At 41.1% G+C, this 16236-nt stretch overlaps 1 protein-coding gene across 1 annotated transcript in view; it reads right to left on the reverse strand.

Annotated features, from left to right (window-relative positions):
- Ror1 (receptor tyrosine kinase like orphan receptor 1) overlaps positions 1-15999 on the reverse strand; it is a 161877-nt gene extending 145878 nt beyond the window's left edge. Inside the window, exons 1-2 of the mRNA XM_076862579.2 lie at positions 15969-15999; positions 15772-15843 (exon numbers count right to left, since the gene is read on the reverse strand). Coding sequence (XP_076718694.1) covers positions 15772-15843; positions 15969-15999 — 103 coding nt within the window. The remainder of the gene's footprint in view (positions 1-15771; positions 15844-15968) is intronic.
- Positions 16000-16236: the final 237 nt, after the last annotated feature.

The following is a 16236-nucleotide window of genomic DNA, read 5'->3' on the forward strand; positions in this document are numbered from 1 at the left end:
CCACCTTTACCTTTGTCTTAAAGTTAGAATATGTCTTTTTAAAAAATTTCATATTTGTTTTAATTAGTTATACATGACAGTAGAATGCACTTATATACTTTGATATATCATATATAGATGGAATATAATTTCTCATTTTTCTGAGTATACATATTGGTAGAATCACATTATACAGTAATAATGTCTGTTTCATTCTACTATCTTTCTTATCCCCACATCCCCTGCCTTCCCCTCCTTTCACTTCCCTCTACCTAATCTAAAATAATGCTATTCTTTGTTGTTGGTTTTTTTTGCATTACAATTCTTAATACACATATATACAACAATTTTTGTATCTCTGTATATAAAGTATGTTGATACCCAATTCAGGTCTTCATACATGTACTTTGCATAATGATGTCCATCACATTCTACCACCCTTGTTAATCCCCTGCCCCCTCCCTTTCCCTCCCACCCCTCTGCCCTATCTAGAATTCATCTATTCCTCCCATGCTCTCCCTCCCAATCCCACTATGAGAAAACATTCATGCTTGGTTTTTTTGGGATTGGCTGATATCACTTAGCATTATCTTCTCCAACATCATCCCCTTACCTGCAAATGCCATGGTTTTGCTCTTTTTTAATGCTGAGTAAAATTCCATTGAATTTTTGAATCCCCATAATTTTACAGATGTCAAAACTGGGGCTCAAAGAAGTAACTTATCTAAGGACATACAGCCAGAAAGCCAGAGCAGAAAGAGAGGCCTCCTGACAGCACAGCCCCAAGCCGCCCTCCTCCCTCTAGCTCTAGCCATTTTCTGAGGGAAAGAGGGAGCAAGGCATGGAAGTGTGAGAATGAAGACCAACTGGTCAACAGAGCCAAGTCCTTCGTCACCTTAGGGCTTCTCGAAAAGGACAGGTTAGCCTTGTGTAATGTCACTGGAGAATGCATTAAGATAGGAAGGACAACTGCTTCTGAGGTCCTAGAAAAAGGCAGCCATGTATCAGCCAAAAGTCTGGAGATCATTCACCTGGGAGCATTGTGTGTCCAGGCTGCAGAGAAAGCCAGCTCTGAGCTAAATTAATTTGCCGTCCTCTCAAGGGCTGGAATATTACTTAGCCTGATCCAGACTTTCAAAAGAAAATGATTACTTTGGTGTGGGGGTACCAGGGATTGAACTCAGGGGTACTGGACCACTGAGCCACATCCCTAGCCCTATTTTGTATTTTATTTAGAGACAGGGTCTCACTGAGTAGTTTAGCACCTCGCTGTCATGGAGGCTGACTTTGAACTCGCGATTCTCAGGTCTCAGCCTCCTGAGCCACTGGGATTACAGGCATGTGTCACTGTGCCCAGCAAAAGGAAGTGATTACTGACAGTACCTTAGAAAAAATAGAAATGACTTTTTCTTTCATCTTGGAAAAGAGAAGGCTTTTCTAAGGTAGTGCCAAATTTAAAAACCCAAAGGACAAGATTGATAGACTTGATTTCATAGAAATGTATTTTTTTCATGTTAGTATACACACATCATAAGCAAAATTAAATGTTGAAAACTGTAAAAAAAACCCCACCAGATTTCCAATTAATAACAAAAGATAAATATATTAGTAGCAGAATGAGACACAGAATGAATATTCATTAGAGAAAACTATGGTCCCTAAACATTTAAAAATTCAACCTCAGTTATCCAACGAAATGGGAGTTACAAAAACAACATGCTATTTCTTTTTTCTTTTAAAATTGACAGACTAATAAAATGGCTGTACCCAGTGTTGGTAAAGGTAATCAGTAGAGCATGGTGTTCTGCCCTGCTGGCGGGGATGTAAATATGCAGACAGATTTATGATAGTGCTATGTAGAAAGCACCTTCATGAGGGCCAGGTGCTATCCTAGACCTTGGAAGTTATTTTTTATCACATTATTTTTTATAACATCATAAAACTAGAATAATCCTAACTCTTCAACAACAGGAGATAGGTTCAATAAGTTAGTAAACACCTCTACAATGGAACACACTTACATGGCTAATAAAAATGAAGTAAAAAATATTTAATGATACAGAAAGAGACTTGGGATGCTGCTGAAAGACAAATGCCACATTCAGATGTGCATGGTTGCATTTTGGTAGATATGTGTGTAAAAATATAAGCATAAAAACAGATGAAACATGTGAGCAGTGACATAATTCTGGCTTGGTTGATTTCCTAGATTTTCTACAACAAATACATTTAGCTTTTGCAAGCTTTTAAAAATCTAGTTTGTTTTAAAAAGAAAGAAAAAGGTTTAGGGAAAAGGACAACAAAAGAGAACAATAGAAGAACCCCCAGGCTCACCTCACATCAAAAGAACAGAGCTGCTGAGAGCCACCTCCCCGATAGACTCTCCTGCTTCACCTGACCCTGTGAACAACACCCCAAACTCTTTAGGTGGATTCTGAAATGGCCTTTCAAAGTTCCCCAGCCTTCCCCAATCCCTCTCCTGGCAGCACAAGGGTGGCTGAGATCAGACAGGGTATGGCTAGCAGATCTGGTCGCAATGGAGGGCTGAGTTATGGGCCCCTTGGACTCGGTGCAGGGCCAGAGCGTCCTTCTCTTATTTCACACCCAAGAGGATCTCATTTCAAGGCCAGCAGCTCCAGGTCTGCACAGGATTTCCCTGTGCTCTGGGCCTGAGTCTGATTTAGACTTAGCAGCAGCAGCACTTAATTCCATCTGGGGGCTGTTGGCAGACAGACAGATGCCCATCAGCTGTAGAAAGGCTTATTCTAAGCTCTTGTCTTCATTGTATTCTTGCATTATTAGTTTTTCAAAACCTCGATCTCTCACCCACTTGTATCCCAAACATTACTTCTTTCCTTTTTTTATAATGTTAAAAAATCCAAGCAAATAAAAACACTCATAAGTAAAAAGAAGCAATGTTAACAATGACAGCATGTCTCTAAATACACATATTACCAAGATTTCATTCTTCTCTCTTACAGTTTTTTGTTTTTTTGTTTTTTTAACATCCTCTCGCCATGTTGCCCAGTCTGGTCTTGAATACTTGGGCTCAAGTGCTTCTCCCGCCTCAGCCTCACAGGCACATGGGCCCCTCCTGGCCCTCATAGTTCTTTCTACACATGCCTGATAAGCAATTAGAGATGCTCTCTGATCTAATAGTGTTTTGTAATGTAAAAACAAAAACTGCAAAACATAGTCATGTCACTTTTAGTTTACAAAGCACAACATTAGCATATTAGGATCTGGGGCCGACTTCAGTGGACATAATTACTCCTGTGTGACAGCTGAGAACACTGAGTCCAGAGCAGTCAAGTAACAGGCCCAAGGTTTCTTTATTAGTTAGTGGACATGCCAGGGCTCCATTAGGTTCAAGGCTGTAGCACCCCATACAAACAGAGCAGAGACACTAAATCAACAGTATGCAGCCCTTGTGGCAAGAGCAGTACAGGAGAACAGCACAATAAAGTCTGATCATGTGACAGATTTATTTATTTTAAAAATTATTTATTTAGAATTCCTTTATTTATACAGAAATAAGAAAATCCACATAATATAAAATTGACCATTTTACGGTGAACTATTCAGTGGTAACTAGTATACTCACAATGCTGTAAACCATCCTTCTGTTTAGTTCCAAAATAGGTCTACAACCCCAATTTCTTCCTCTGTGAATTTACTTCTTATAGATATTTCATGTGAATGGAATAATACAAAATTTGAACTGCTGTGTCTGGCTTCATTCATTCAGCAGGATGTTCATAAGGATCATCCATGTTGTGGAACGGTGCAGAACTTTATTCATTTTTATAGCTGAGTAATAATGCCCCATTGTATGACTACACTATACTTCGCTTGCAATTCATCCATCGATGGGCATTTAGCCATATTCACATTTGGTTATTGTGAATAGTACAGCTATAAATATGTGCACACATATCTTTGAGTACCCATTTTCAATTATTTTGAGTATATACAAAATTTCTTATTTCTTAAGTATTTTACCTATTTTTATCTGACTAAAGAGTATAGGATACTTATTGAAGAAAATGTGGAAATTAGAGGAGAAAGAGAAACAAGAAAAAAATCTCCTAAGGGTAATTAAGTATTTCTTATTTCAGAAAGCCTATTCTATTAGCTAATAACGTTTAACCCTGTTCTTTCTTTCCTCCCTATAAATAGGGATTCTTAATTTAGGTTGTCATTGAGAATATGAACTTGGCAGTTAGAAAAACGTAGACTTGAATTCTGGCTCTGCCATTTACTAGAGTCACTTCACCCGAACTGATTTTCCTGTCTACACAATAGACCTGACAGTATCCACCTCCCAGAGATTTTTATAGCACAGTAAGTTGTGTTCAAGTACTAGCTGAGACAGTACTTCCCAGATAGAGGCTGGCTAACTCCATCAGAGAGTGAGGAATTGGGTGCTTCTACCAATGTGTCCTCAACACATTGCTTGGCACACAGCTGGCACTCAATAAGCACCTACTGAGTGCGTGTACATGTTGGGGGTGGGGCAATGTTGAAATTAGAGTCCTGAGAAAGGACTTAAGGAGGAACTCATCTGCCTCAGCTCGGAAGATAAGTAAGGCTGCGGACAAGAAATTCTTGTGGGTCAACTTGAATTCCACACCGTATTCCAATGGCCACTGATGGTCAGGTCTAACTTAGGGACCATTAAAAAAGTAACCATTTGCAGAAAATAAGCTAAATCTTTGTTGTAGCAACTGTAGGCAGACCTAGAAGTTCTCTGTGGCATGTGGGCAGTTGAACATTCTACCCTGCTAAAGTAGCTAAGGCTAGGGGCAGCGCTTCAAAACAAGTAAGCATTGGGTGGAATAAACCCAGGCAGAGCACTGCTGATGCATAGGGCCTTGGAAGGAACTGCCTTGACTATTGCTTAAAACTCAAGAGATGATGACTGAGCTCCTCATGGCCATCTAGGAAATCTTGCCTGGTACAAGAATGCAGATGTCTCCCAACCTTGTCTAAAAGGAGTTCCCCCACACTCCCCTGCCTCATGATGATCTCTCAACGGGTTGCAGAGCTCCTGTCTGCTGAAGCTTTTCAGCCTCCCTACACTCAGGAGTACTTATTCTCATGGAAAGGACTTGCCTGTGGTAGACCAACTTCTGCAAGCTCCTAAGGGCTAAGGTGGGGTTGGGGGCACCCAAGCTCCCAGGAGACAGGCCCGAGGGAATAAAGGGGACTGATGTCTACTTCAAGTGACTGTTAGCAGGGCCCAACTGGGAGGATGTGAGAATCCTTTGTTCCAGGGTAGATCTTATGTTTTCATGTTTCTTCTTTGGGGCACCTTTTAATGATTTTGAGTATATCTATGAAAGTAATGATTTAAATTTTCTCCCTTACACCAAAATTGCAGACTCAAGGCGAGACTGCTTCTGTCTTGTTCATTATGGCTTCTTCAGCCCCTGGTATAGGCCTTATTGGTGGCAAGCCCTCAGTAAACATCTATTGAGTAAATGAATTTAAGGTATTTTATACAAACCTCAATTTGGTTTCAAGGCAATAAAATTTACTTGTCAAGGACATAGGTTTGAATTCTGGGTTCACTTCTTTGTAACTTTGCACAAGTTGCTTAAATCTTTTTAGTACCTGATTTTACTTGTAACCAATTATTATAAACTTGGTGACTTGGAACAACAAACATTTGTTCTTTCATATTCTGGAGGCTAGAAATGCAAAATCCAGCAGGGCCACACTCCCTCTGGGGGTTCTCGGTAGACTTCATTCCTTGCATCTTCCAGATTCTGAGGACTGCCCTGGTCTTCCTGGGTGTGTGACTGTGCCCTTCTGTTCTCTGCCTCCACCTTTGTAATGCCTTCACCTGTTTAGGTTTATAAAAATCTCCCTCTGCCTTTACCTTATAAGGACACTTGTAGCCAGTTAAGGCCTACCTGAATGACGTCATCTCAAGATCCTTAATTTAATTACATGTGCAAACATCTTTTTTTCAAGTAAGTTACTATAAACAGGTTTCCAGGGGTTAGGACATGGACATATCTTTTGGGGGCTGATACTTAACCTACTACATTTATCTACAGCTCAGGCTTTTTGTTTGTTTGTTTGCTTGCTTGCTTTGTTTGCTTTTTTCATATATATAAAATTAGAAACACTACATCAGAATTATTATAAGGATTAAGTGTGACAATCCATGTAAATCTATTAACATGATCCATTGTACATCAAAAGCTCTCAATATAGTGCAGCTACTATAGTTGCCATTATTTCCTGAGGCTGGGAGGTATTACTCCATAAGGCAGGATACCATTCCCAATGCCCACATGGAAAAGGTGATGGAGTTATGCCAACACTTCAGACATTTTAAAAATGCATCAATCTTTACTTCTCTATGTTTATGAGGCCTGAGCCCAGCTTTCTTACTTATTTCCTTACATTTAGTACTCACCACAACCCTGAAAGACTGGTATTCTCCCCATTTCATTGATGAAAAAACTTAAAGCTCAAATTTCAAGAACCTGGAGTTAGCCACAGAGCTTAAATGTAAACCAAGGGCTTCTCATTCCAAGGGCAGATCTTTTCAATATTACCTCAGAAAATTCAGAAAAGATGGAGGAATTTCCAAAAACCTATATCTGTATCAATCACTTGTGAGAATATTACCACAAGAGTTGAACTACATGGCAGATTAGCACAGAAGAACTTGAAGCAGTGGTTCACAAGCTTCCTTGCACGTTAGCAGGGCTTTTTACTCTCACAAACTCCATTCCAGATCAATGGAATCAGCACCAGGGAGGGACAGATGTAGCCATTAGTAATTTTTAAAATTCCCCAGGTGATTTCAATTACATCTGAGGTTAAGAACTACTGCTCTATCAGTGGTCCTCAAACTTTAGTGGGCTTCAGAATCACCTGGAAAGGTGGTCAAAACGGAGGGGCTTAGAGTCAAGCCTACTTCAGGGAAGTTCTCACGGGTGATCCTAACACCTATCAAAGTACAGTAATACCTTGCAGCTCCCCTGGTCTGATTTTTACTTATTCCTTTATTTATTCAAACAACTGTGCTAGGTGTTGGAGCAACAGGGAGGCAAAATAATACAGAACTCAGGATCTGAGGAGTTCACAGCAAGCTCTTCTGAGCCCTCTCAAAGCCCTCTCCACACAGCCTTGCCTCCACTGCTAGCAAGGGCAAGCAGCAGAGGGAGAGGGAGAGGAAGAATGCACATGTAAACAGGTGTCACATAGTTGCGCGATGGGGAGCAATTGAACACTCAGCGGGGGGTTAGAGGGGATCAGGAAACACTTTTTGGCAGTGTTGAGTGGGAGCTGGGTCTTTAAGGTTGACAGAAGCTGGGATGGTGTCCTCAATAGCAAATAACAAAGTTTGCACTCCTGCTTGAAATAGGATGAGGAACAGTTAGCTGCTTGGTTCTAGAGCACAGCTAGCTTGGGTGGAAGTGGAGGAGCCGTGGGAGCTGAGGCAAGAGCCAGCACTTTGTACCAAGTCTTTCTCTCCCTCGTGAAGAGGCATTGAGGTTTGAATGTCCTTCCCAGTCTTTTGACGAGGCTTGACCAAAGTCATGGGTCCAGGACTAGTCAGGCCTTCCATGAATCCTGAAAGCAGGACCCCAGGCCACAGGTTTCTGGAAGCCTTGAGGCTAAACTCCAAAGCCCTTCTAAGGTGGGTGGTCCAGGAGGTTTCCTCAGGAGGAGGAAGTTTTAAATCCAAACAAAAACATCTGCAGGTAAGGAAAAGGACAACCTGGGAAAGTCAAGAAGCTCTGTCTCTGCTGCTTCCATATTATTTACAAGTCAAAAAATGGGCCTTGGGTTAACCAGCAATTACTGAAAATAGTGCCAAGGGAATAAGGAATCCGAGGCCCATGACACGTGGTGGGTAAATATCTACCTCAATTTTAAATGGTAAAAACAGGAGCACAAACTTGTTCAATGGCTTCTGTCTGGAATGGGACAGGGGCCGCTGAGAGGAAGGAGCGAGGCCTCACACAGCCATGGTGGCCATTTGCTAGGCACCCTAGAGGCCTCATTCCTCTATGTTGAACACCCCACTGACAGAGGTAGAGGAGGAGAGGAATGGCAGGAGGGATCAGGTGCAAGAGCTGGGGCTGGAGCGGATGGAGGCAGTCCCTCTGTTGCAGTGGTGATGCTCAGTGAAACCCTCCCCCATGCGCAGGCTTTGAAGAATCAAAATGGAGCAAAGTGTCATTTTCCTGATATTTTATGACAGAATTCCATAGCCCTTGTCTTGAAGTTTCCTTCCCCTAGACTTATCAAGTAAGAGGATCAATAAGAGCTGCTGGGTTGCAGGGGGACTGATTTCCGTGCCATATACTTCCACACTAGGTTCCAGGCAAGGGGACCAAGAGGTCATTGTTACTAAAAGATGCAGCGAACATAGCAGAGCTGGCAGGAAGCTCCCGGAACATAGTCCTATACACAGGTGTCTGCTTTCCCATCTAACGGATCCTCTCATACCACATTTAGGCCGAGACTTTAAAAAAAAAAAAAAAAAAAGTCTATGAAGGAAAAGGAAACTAACAGTGAGAGTGATTTTGTTCAGGAAAGCCTTCTTTGAGGAAATGACAATGAAGCTTTGCCTGAAAAGCAAGGGAAAGAACTCTGGGTAGAGGGAAGAATGTGTGTGACTGTCTTCAGTCAGGAAAGAACATGGCTTCTGGAAGAAGTGAAAAAAGATAATGGGGCTGGTGCACAGGAGACAGTGCAAGATGAAGGTGAGATATAGAAGGTGACTGGATCATTAGAGTCCTGTGTGCACGCACCTGATTAGGACCAAAGCTGGGATTTCCCAACTGGTTTTGTGGTTCCATTGCTGTTCTTTATGTAAACCAGCATCAAATTGTGATCCCTTTTGTTTTAACCCACAATATTTTTTTTTCTCCACAAAAGGGAGATTACATCAGATATGGCCTTTCTATGGTGGTTATTGATCAGATTATAATCAGTAAATATATTATGTATTTTCAAGTATTACAGACGCAGAGGCCAGTTTCCACCCAGAAATAGTTTTCTGCACTGATAGGCTAGAAGTGGGGTATTTTCATCCTTTTTATTTCTAATGGAGAACTGGCTTCCTTCATTGGTAGAGCTTTATGTATAGTAGGGAAGTTTACAGCCAGGCTCTTTGGAGCATGAGCCCCACACTTACCATGACTCTGAGCTTACTTTTGCTCACTGTAGAGTTGTTTGTTTTTTTTTTAAATTCTTTTTATAAAAAGTAGTCCCTAGAACTTTAAAGCTGAGAAGAATATGAGCATCTTGTGCTATAGAGAGGAAACACAGGTTAGGAGATTCACCCAAGGTCCTAGCTATAGTCTATGAGCAAAGTGTTATCCAATAGAAATATACCATGAGCCACAAGGCAAGCCATGTGCATCATCTCGACTTACCAAGTAGCTACATTAAAAAGGATCAGGTGCATTAATTTTAATAATGTGTTTTACTTAATTCAATGTAAAAATATTGTCATTTCAACATATAATTAGCATAAAAATTATTAAGATATTTTAAGCTTTTTTTAATATTAAAACTTTGAAATCCAGTGTGTTTTTTATACTTACCACATCTCATTTTGAAGTGGTCACATTTTGAGAACTCAATAGTCACAGGGGGCTGGTGGCTACTGCACTGGACCATGCAACACTGGAGCCTCAGAGCAAGTAAGGCAGCAGATCAAGGATTGATGCTGCCCTTTTTAAGATGAAAACCCTGAGGCCCAGGACTTAACTGCCAGGGCACTGACCCATGGCGGACTTGAGCTGGGACTGCAACCTAGGTTCATTGTCCAGTGCTCTTTCTCCAGATCACACAGCCTTCTTGGAAACATGAAGGGGTGTGGGGGCTAGAGAACCACCTGTCTACTCTGTGCACCTGTCTACTCTGGCTACTGCCACGCGGTTCCTACAAAGCCTCCAAGTGCTTTTGTTACTGACAACTGCAAAGTGACATTCTTTAAAGAAAATGATGCCATCAACATTGGGAGGATATTGCTTAAGGTAAAACCTGAACTTGGGAGACTTAAATACCACATGGCTACCCAGGAATGCCATAAGGAATTCTTCCATCCAGCTACCAGATTTGAAGATAGAACACAGTTGGATAAGCTATCAGAGACTCTAGTTCCAGGAAAATTGTTTGTCAATTTGTCAAGTGCCAAAGCCTCTCCACCTTGCCACCATCACCCACTGCATTGGCCCAAATATATACAATTGGAAGCAAAATGAGATGACTCAGCGACCCCATTTGAGTAAGCTGAGAGTAAGGTCCAGAGTAAAGGTGAAGATCAGTCAATACCATTGAAATAGGCTATTTGTGTGCCAAGGACAAGTCAAGTAACAGACTGGGGACAAGAGGAAGCAACTACTCCTGACCTAGAGAAACTGGTCATGGCCTTCAGCGTGATGCTCTGAGGGAAGGCACAGGCTAAGCAGCTGAGTCAAGAATGCATCTGCCTTTTGTGGCCATGAAAGTTAACTGTCTCATCACAGACAGACAAGTGGCCCACATACACGCTTAGACAGAAAGCCTCCTGCTCCACAGTTAAGCAAAGGGAAGCTCAGAGTCACAGCAAGTCCAGGATCTTGCTCAGAAGAGCCCAGCTGTACACATCTGTACTATATATGAAGCCCTCTAGCTAATGAAGGAAAGCAGTTCTGTATTTTTTTTTTTAAAGGAGGGTGCACAAAAATGCCCCAAATCTAGTCTGTCAGCAGACAGAGCTATTTGCAGTTGGAAGTAGGTATTGATATTTTTTTAATGGTAGCCTCCCTCCTTTTCTGCTACCTAGGGGTGCAATTTCCAGTCCTTTCTCCAAAAGAAACATTTTGACTTTCTACAGAGAACCTCTGAGACTTCTCATGACTGAACATAGAGGAAGGGAAAGAGGCCCCTATGGAACCCACTGCAGCACCCCATGGTGAAACTGAGGCAGGGCTCCAGGAGATGGATTTATTTTGGGAGGTACTTGCTTTTGAAGAATTTGTTTCAGAAATTGCCCCCATGACCTATCAGTAATAGCTTTCAAGGGCTCTTCCCTGGGGCAGCCTTATTTCTCTGGAATTTCATTTCCTGTTGAAAAGAATAAGCAGGTAACTGTTGAACACCACTGACTGAACAGAAACCAAGGACCTGAGCGAGGCTCGGGTGCCAGGGTAGGGTGGATGGAGGAAACTCAGCAGCTGGATGAAGAGGAAAGCATTAAACTCTGTCATGCAATGGATTTTGTTTGACTGCTTCTCCAGGTGAATGCAAGCTGTTTTGTTGGACATGGATCCTTGGAGTTGGCCTGCAGGCCATAATGGGAATCTAGGTGCTGCGACTTACCACCCATGGCCTTCAGCCAATCCACTCACCCCATGAGCCTTAGTTGTTTATTTGTTCTACTGCACAGGGTGGTGTGATTCAAATGATGCACATGACAAAAGTAGCTGTCACTTCTTAGCAAGTACCTCACACCCAGGAGGAGTGACACATGGCAGCTATGAATGAGCTGGCACTGGAACCCAAATGATTGGGACTATATGCCAGGCATTGTGTGAGGTGCTAATAACACAGCAACAGAGAAGTCTTTGAACAGGCAGGAATAACATAGATATTTTTTAAAATCTTTTTTTAGTTGTAGATGGACACAATACCTTTATTTTATTTATTTATTTTTATGTGGTGCTCATATATGCGAGGCGAGCACTCTACCACTGAGCCACAACCCCAGACCAACATGGAATAATTTTAATACAGAATGGAAAGGATTCTGATTAAGACAGATGTGCAGTAATATGGTACCCCATATTTTCAGGCCCAGTGGATTGATGAATGAATTTGTTAATTTTCTGTTTCTCCCTCAAGAAGGTCCATGGAGGCAGGTACATTGCCTGTTTTGTTCAGTTATATATACGTAAGGGGGACTGTGGAGGGAAGGTGCTAAGACTTACATAAAGTGACCCTTAAGTAAAGAAGGAGCTAGTGAAGTAAAGAACAGGGTTATGGACAGTCCAGTCAGAGGAAACTGCATGAATGGAGGCATAGAGCCTGGAAAGAGATTGTAGGGATAGAGAATTTAGACTTAGGTTGTTGAAACAGAGTATAAACCACGGGGACAAAGAGTGAGGTAAGGTCATGGAGAATCTTGTTTGCCAAACTAGGAAGTGGGTCTCTTGTATGGGTGAGCACTCATGTGTGGAAGGCCAGCTGCAAACTCAGGATGATTGAACAAGATCTGAAGTCTATCCCAGCTCTAGCATATGCCTATCTTGCCAAACTTCCTAAGAATCCATGATTTTTTTTACAAAGCCCAAAGTAAAACCATATTTATCAAAAGTAGCTGTCACTTCTTATTCTCCAATTAGCTTATCGGATTTGCTAGCCAGATGAATTTTCACAGTTTCATAAGGCAGATACTTTTATTAGTCCATATTGCAAATGATAAGAATACAGCACAAATAGGTTGAACCACTTGCCAAAAATAACACAGCAAACAAATAGTAGTGTCAGGATTCAAACCTAGTCCTTGGTTTGGGTCTATTCTCTAAAATCCCATATTATCTCAAATCTATCTTCCAATATACTATTTTTCTCTTTAGCTGAATTCACTCACTGTTTAACTCATGAAGTTTTGATTTCAATGACTCTTATTTTTCAAATCTAAAATTTTTGTCCTTTTTACTTCTCTGTCCTGTTATCCTGTATTTGCCCTGTGGTTTCTATTTCCACTTTCACCATGACACATTTTAAAACATATACTCTTTCAAATTGGTCTATCGTGTTTAGTGTCTATGTTTGGACATTTCCATTTCTTGTCTACTGACTGTTGCTAATGGTGGCTTCCCCTCACTCTCTTGCATGCCCTGTAATTTCTGAAAGTAAACTTAACATCAACAGGAGTTTGTTCTTTTTTTTTTTTTTTTTTGTATTTTGTTTTGTATTTGTTTTTTTGGTGGGAGACCCTCACACCTGGAATGTTTAGACATTTTTATGAGTTGGTTTTAGGTTTGTGATTATCAAGGTCTTAACCAACACTAGGCCAAGTTTTTATGTTATCTTCTTGGTTTGTGGCTTATATAGCACAAGAAGAATTCCAAACCCACACTTATATGTTGGGAAGGATGGGGATTTGATTTCTCATGGGTGATTTCAGTGGCCCAGGATGGGGGATACATGCCATACCACATTCTCACCAGAATTCATCTTATTTCAGACTCAGGCCAGTCATTCCTCACTCACAGCCTAATAAAGGAGTTTATTTCCCGGTGCCTTGATTCTAATCACCATGGGATGCAGACACTCCAGCCCTTATGAAGGATAATACTGCCTGTATTTTCATATGAATTTTTACTTAGTTCCTTCTCACAATGCTGCTTTAGCATTGAGCTTGCTCTTCATTTCTAGAACCTGGGGAGTGCTCTTTTGCATACCAGCCTGAAAATGGATGTTGCTGTTTATTTTTAGCAGCATCTCTCTGAGATTGGAGAAAATGCCCCTCAAAGCTCAATCTGTCAAGATGACCAGAAGACTTGGATTATGCATTTAGATCTCAGTCTTAGTCCTTCCCATGAGGTTCTGAGGTCATGGAAGATAGGAACCTTTTTCTCATTAAACTACAAATTCTAATTCTTCAAACAAGACTCAGGCTAGAATAGGAATCAATAAGGATTTGAGCAAGGAATAAGTAGGTGAATTAAGCAGCTTTCCCTCTGATTGGAAATGAGAATTAAAGACCATATAACAATTCTTTTCTAGAAAAAGATGGCACTAAGAATCCCTGGGAAGTTGCCCAAGCTCTCTGAAAAGCTGTGCTATACAAAGGAAGGAGTATGAGTCCTGCCTTCATCTGCCCTCTGAACAGCCGGGTCACCACTATTGCACCGCCTCCTTTTTGAAGGCCACACACTGTGGATTCCAGTGCTGGTTTGGTAGAAATTCCAGGTCTGGCTGGTGGAGTTCTTAACCTGCAGCTGTGCTGCCTTTCTTAGCACAAGTCAATACCCCAATGCCCTTCTGTATTCATAAATGGAATGAGATCAATAACATTCAGTGATACAATTTTTCTGTTGGTTCTAAGAAGGAGCTTGCAAAACAAGTTCACCCAGTGAAAGTACCTTGCACGATACCTGGCACAGAACAGGCACTACGCTAAACCTGAGTACCCTTTATTTCCTTTTCTCCATTCATTGTACTCAGTGCCCAAGATGGAGAGACATATCTCCCAATCCCTGTTTCAATCCTTAATTAGCAACAGAATATCCAGATCAAATTAAAAATCATGAAAACTTTCTTTGGCTTAAGGTAAAAGACATTTCCATCCATCCTGCCATTCAAAATGCCTCATAAACTGTAGCTAGCAATAAACTGCATCTAAAATAGTTTCATAAAATAATTGCTCCTCGGAGAGGAAATAGAATTCCAAGAGCATATGTACAAAAGGCTACTGTGACAATGACTTTTGAGCTCCTTTCCCTTTGTAATCTTAGAACTTAGAATCTGTGCCTGAAGTAAGTTAGAAACTCAGTAAGCTTGCTGATTGTATTTTTTAATTAATGGGTGGGTATATATCCTTTATTTAATTTATTTACATGTGGTGCTGAGAATCAAAGCCAGTGCCTCATATAAGCTAGGCAAGCACCGCACCACTGAGCCACTTGCTAAATGTATTTGTACCCATAAGTTTGGGTATAGCACCTCTTTAAATAAGGTGTGGACTCATCAATTCACAAAACTTTATTGAAGATTTCCTATGAATAAGAGTCTGTGGGGAGATTTTGAGATGAATAAGAGGAAGAAAGAAAGCACACAAAAAAAGCAAGATCGAAATCCTACCTCCAAGGAACTTCCAGGCTTATGGAACAGATAGATATATAATTAAATTAATAATATATAACATGGACAAGGTTAAGAGAAGAACAGATAGAAGCACTATGGGAATTCCAGAGAAGGAAAGGCCTCTTCCTGTGGAGGGACTAGATAAGCCTATGAATAATATAGAATTTATGTTCAGTATTAAAGGAAAACTGATTTGTTGGCTTGCAAAAGTTAGAGGATGGGTATTAGCAAAGAAGAAAAGGCAATCAGAGAGAAAGAACAGGATATACAGGAAGAAATAGAAATTTGGCTGAAGATACACAAAGGGGCATAAGGGGGATGAAGAGGAAATATGGCTGGAAAGTCAGGGTGAGCCAGACTGTGGGGGCTTTGAAAACATCCTGATTTACCACTGCAGGACATAGGGTCTTTACAGAGTAGCCAATGCTTAGCATATGGCCAGGCTTAATTAATGCTAAGTAAGAACTTCATAGCAGGAACCTGTTCCCCACATGCACATAGGAAGCTTCCATCTGTATGCATAGGCAATTACAAACATTCCAAATACTCTGTTCTGAACCCTGCAAACACATCAAATGCTCATTGTAAAAGGTCATCCAGCACACAGCTCTGATCAATCCTGGCTCAGGCTGAATCAAATCCCTTAAATAAGATCCACTAGATGTAGTGTCAGGAAGGTCAGAAACAAGCCTATTTCACATCTTGAAGCATTTTTACCATGTGGAACATTTTAGAGGAAGAAGGGAAAGGAAAGAAAAAAAAAAAAAAAACTCTCCAGAAATGATAGAATTCCAAGTAATTAAATGTTAAATGATCACAAAGTAAGCTGGGAATTTATTTTGGCCACCACCTTCTACTAGTGATCTGAAAAGCAGCAGATTGCAAAGCAAGCCATGCCAGGATTCAAAATGGAGTTTCACACCTCCCTCCCAGCCTCCCCTGTGTCCCCCCAGGTACCTTTGTCGAATTCACTTGAAATGTTCCATGGTGAGGTAGGCACTAACTCAGCAGTGACTGACAACTCTGTTTCTGAAAAGAGAAACAAGGGAGGGGAGAAAGACAAGGACAGTATTAAATACAGTGACTTATGGGCTGTTAGAAGCATCACACAAATACAGTGGGACTGCCTTTGGAGGGAGCAGTCCCCCGCTTACTGAACTGGAGTGGCTGCTCCAGTGGCCTCATGGAGGTGCCTGCACCTTAGAGGCCATCCAAATGAACAAGCCATAGGCCAGATGTGACAACTGTTCCTTTAGAGTTCTGGTTTGAAAATTAAATTTAAAAGATTACGTTAACAAACTGACAGTAGTGACCATGCATTATCAAACCCAAACTCTTTACTTGTTAGAAGACCAGTTTTAGACTAATATATTCAATAGTCATCCTATGGAAAATATGAAAAACGTTGTCCTTGAAACTGAC

This window comes from Callospermophilus lateralis, chromosome 7 (genome assembly GCF_048772815.1).
Source record: "Callospermophilus lateralis isolate mCalLat2 chromosome 7, mCalLat2.hap1, whole genome shotgun sequence".
Lineage (NCBI taxonomy): Eukaryota > Metazoa > Chordata > Mammalia > Rodentia > Sciuridae > Callospermophilus > Callospermophilus lateralis.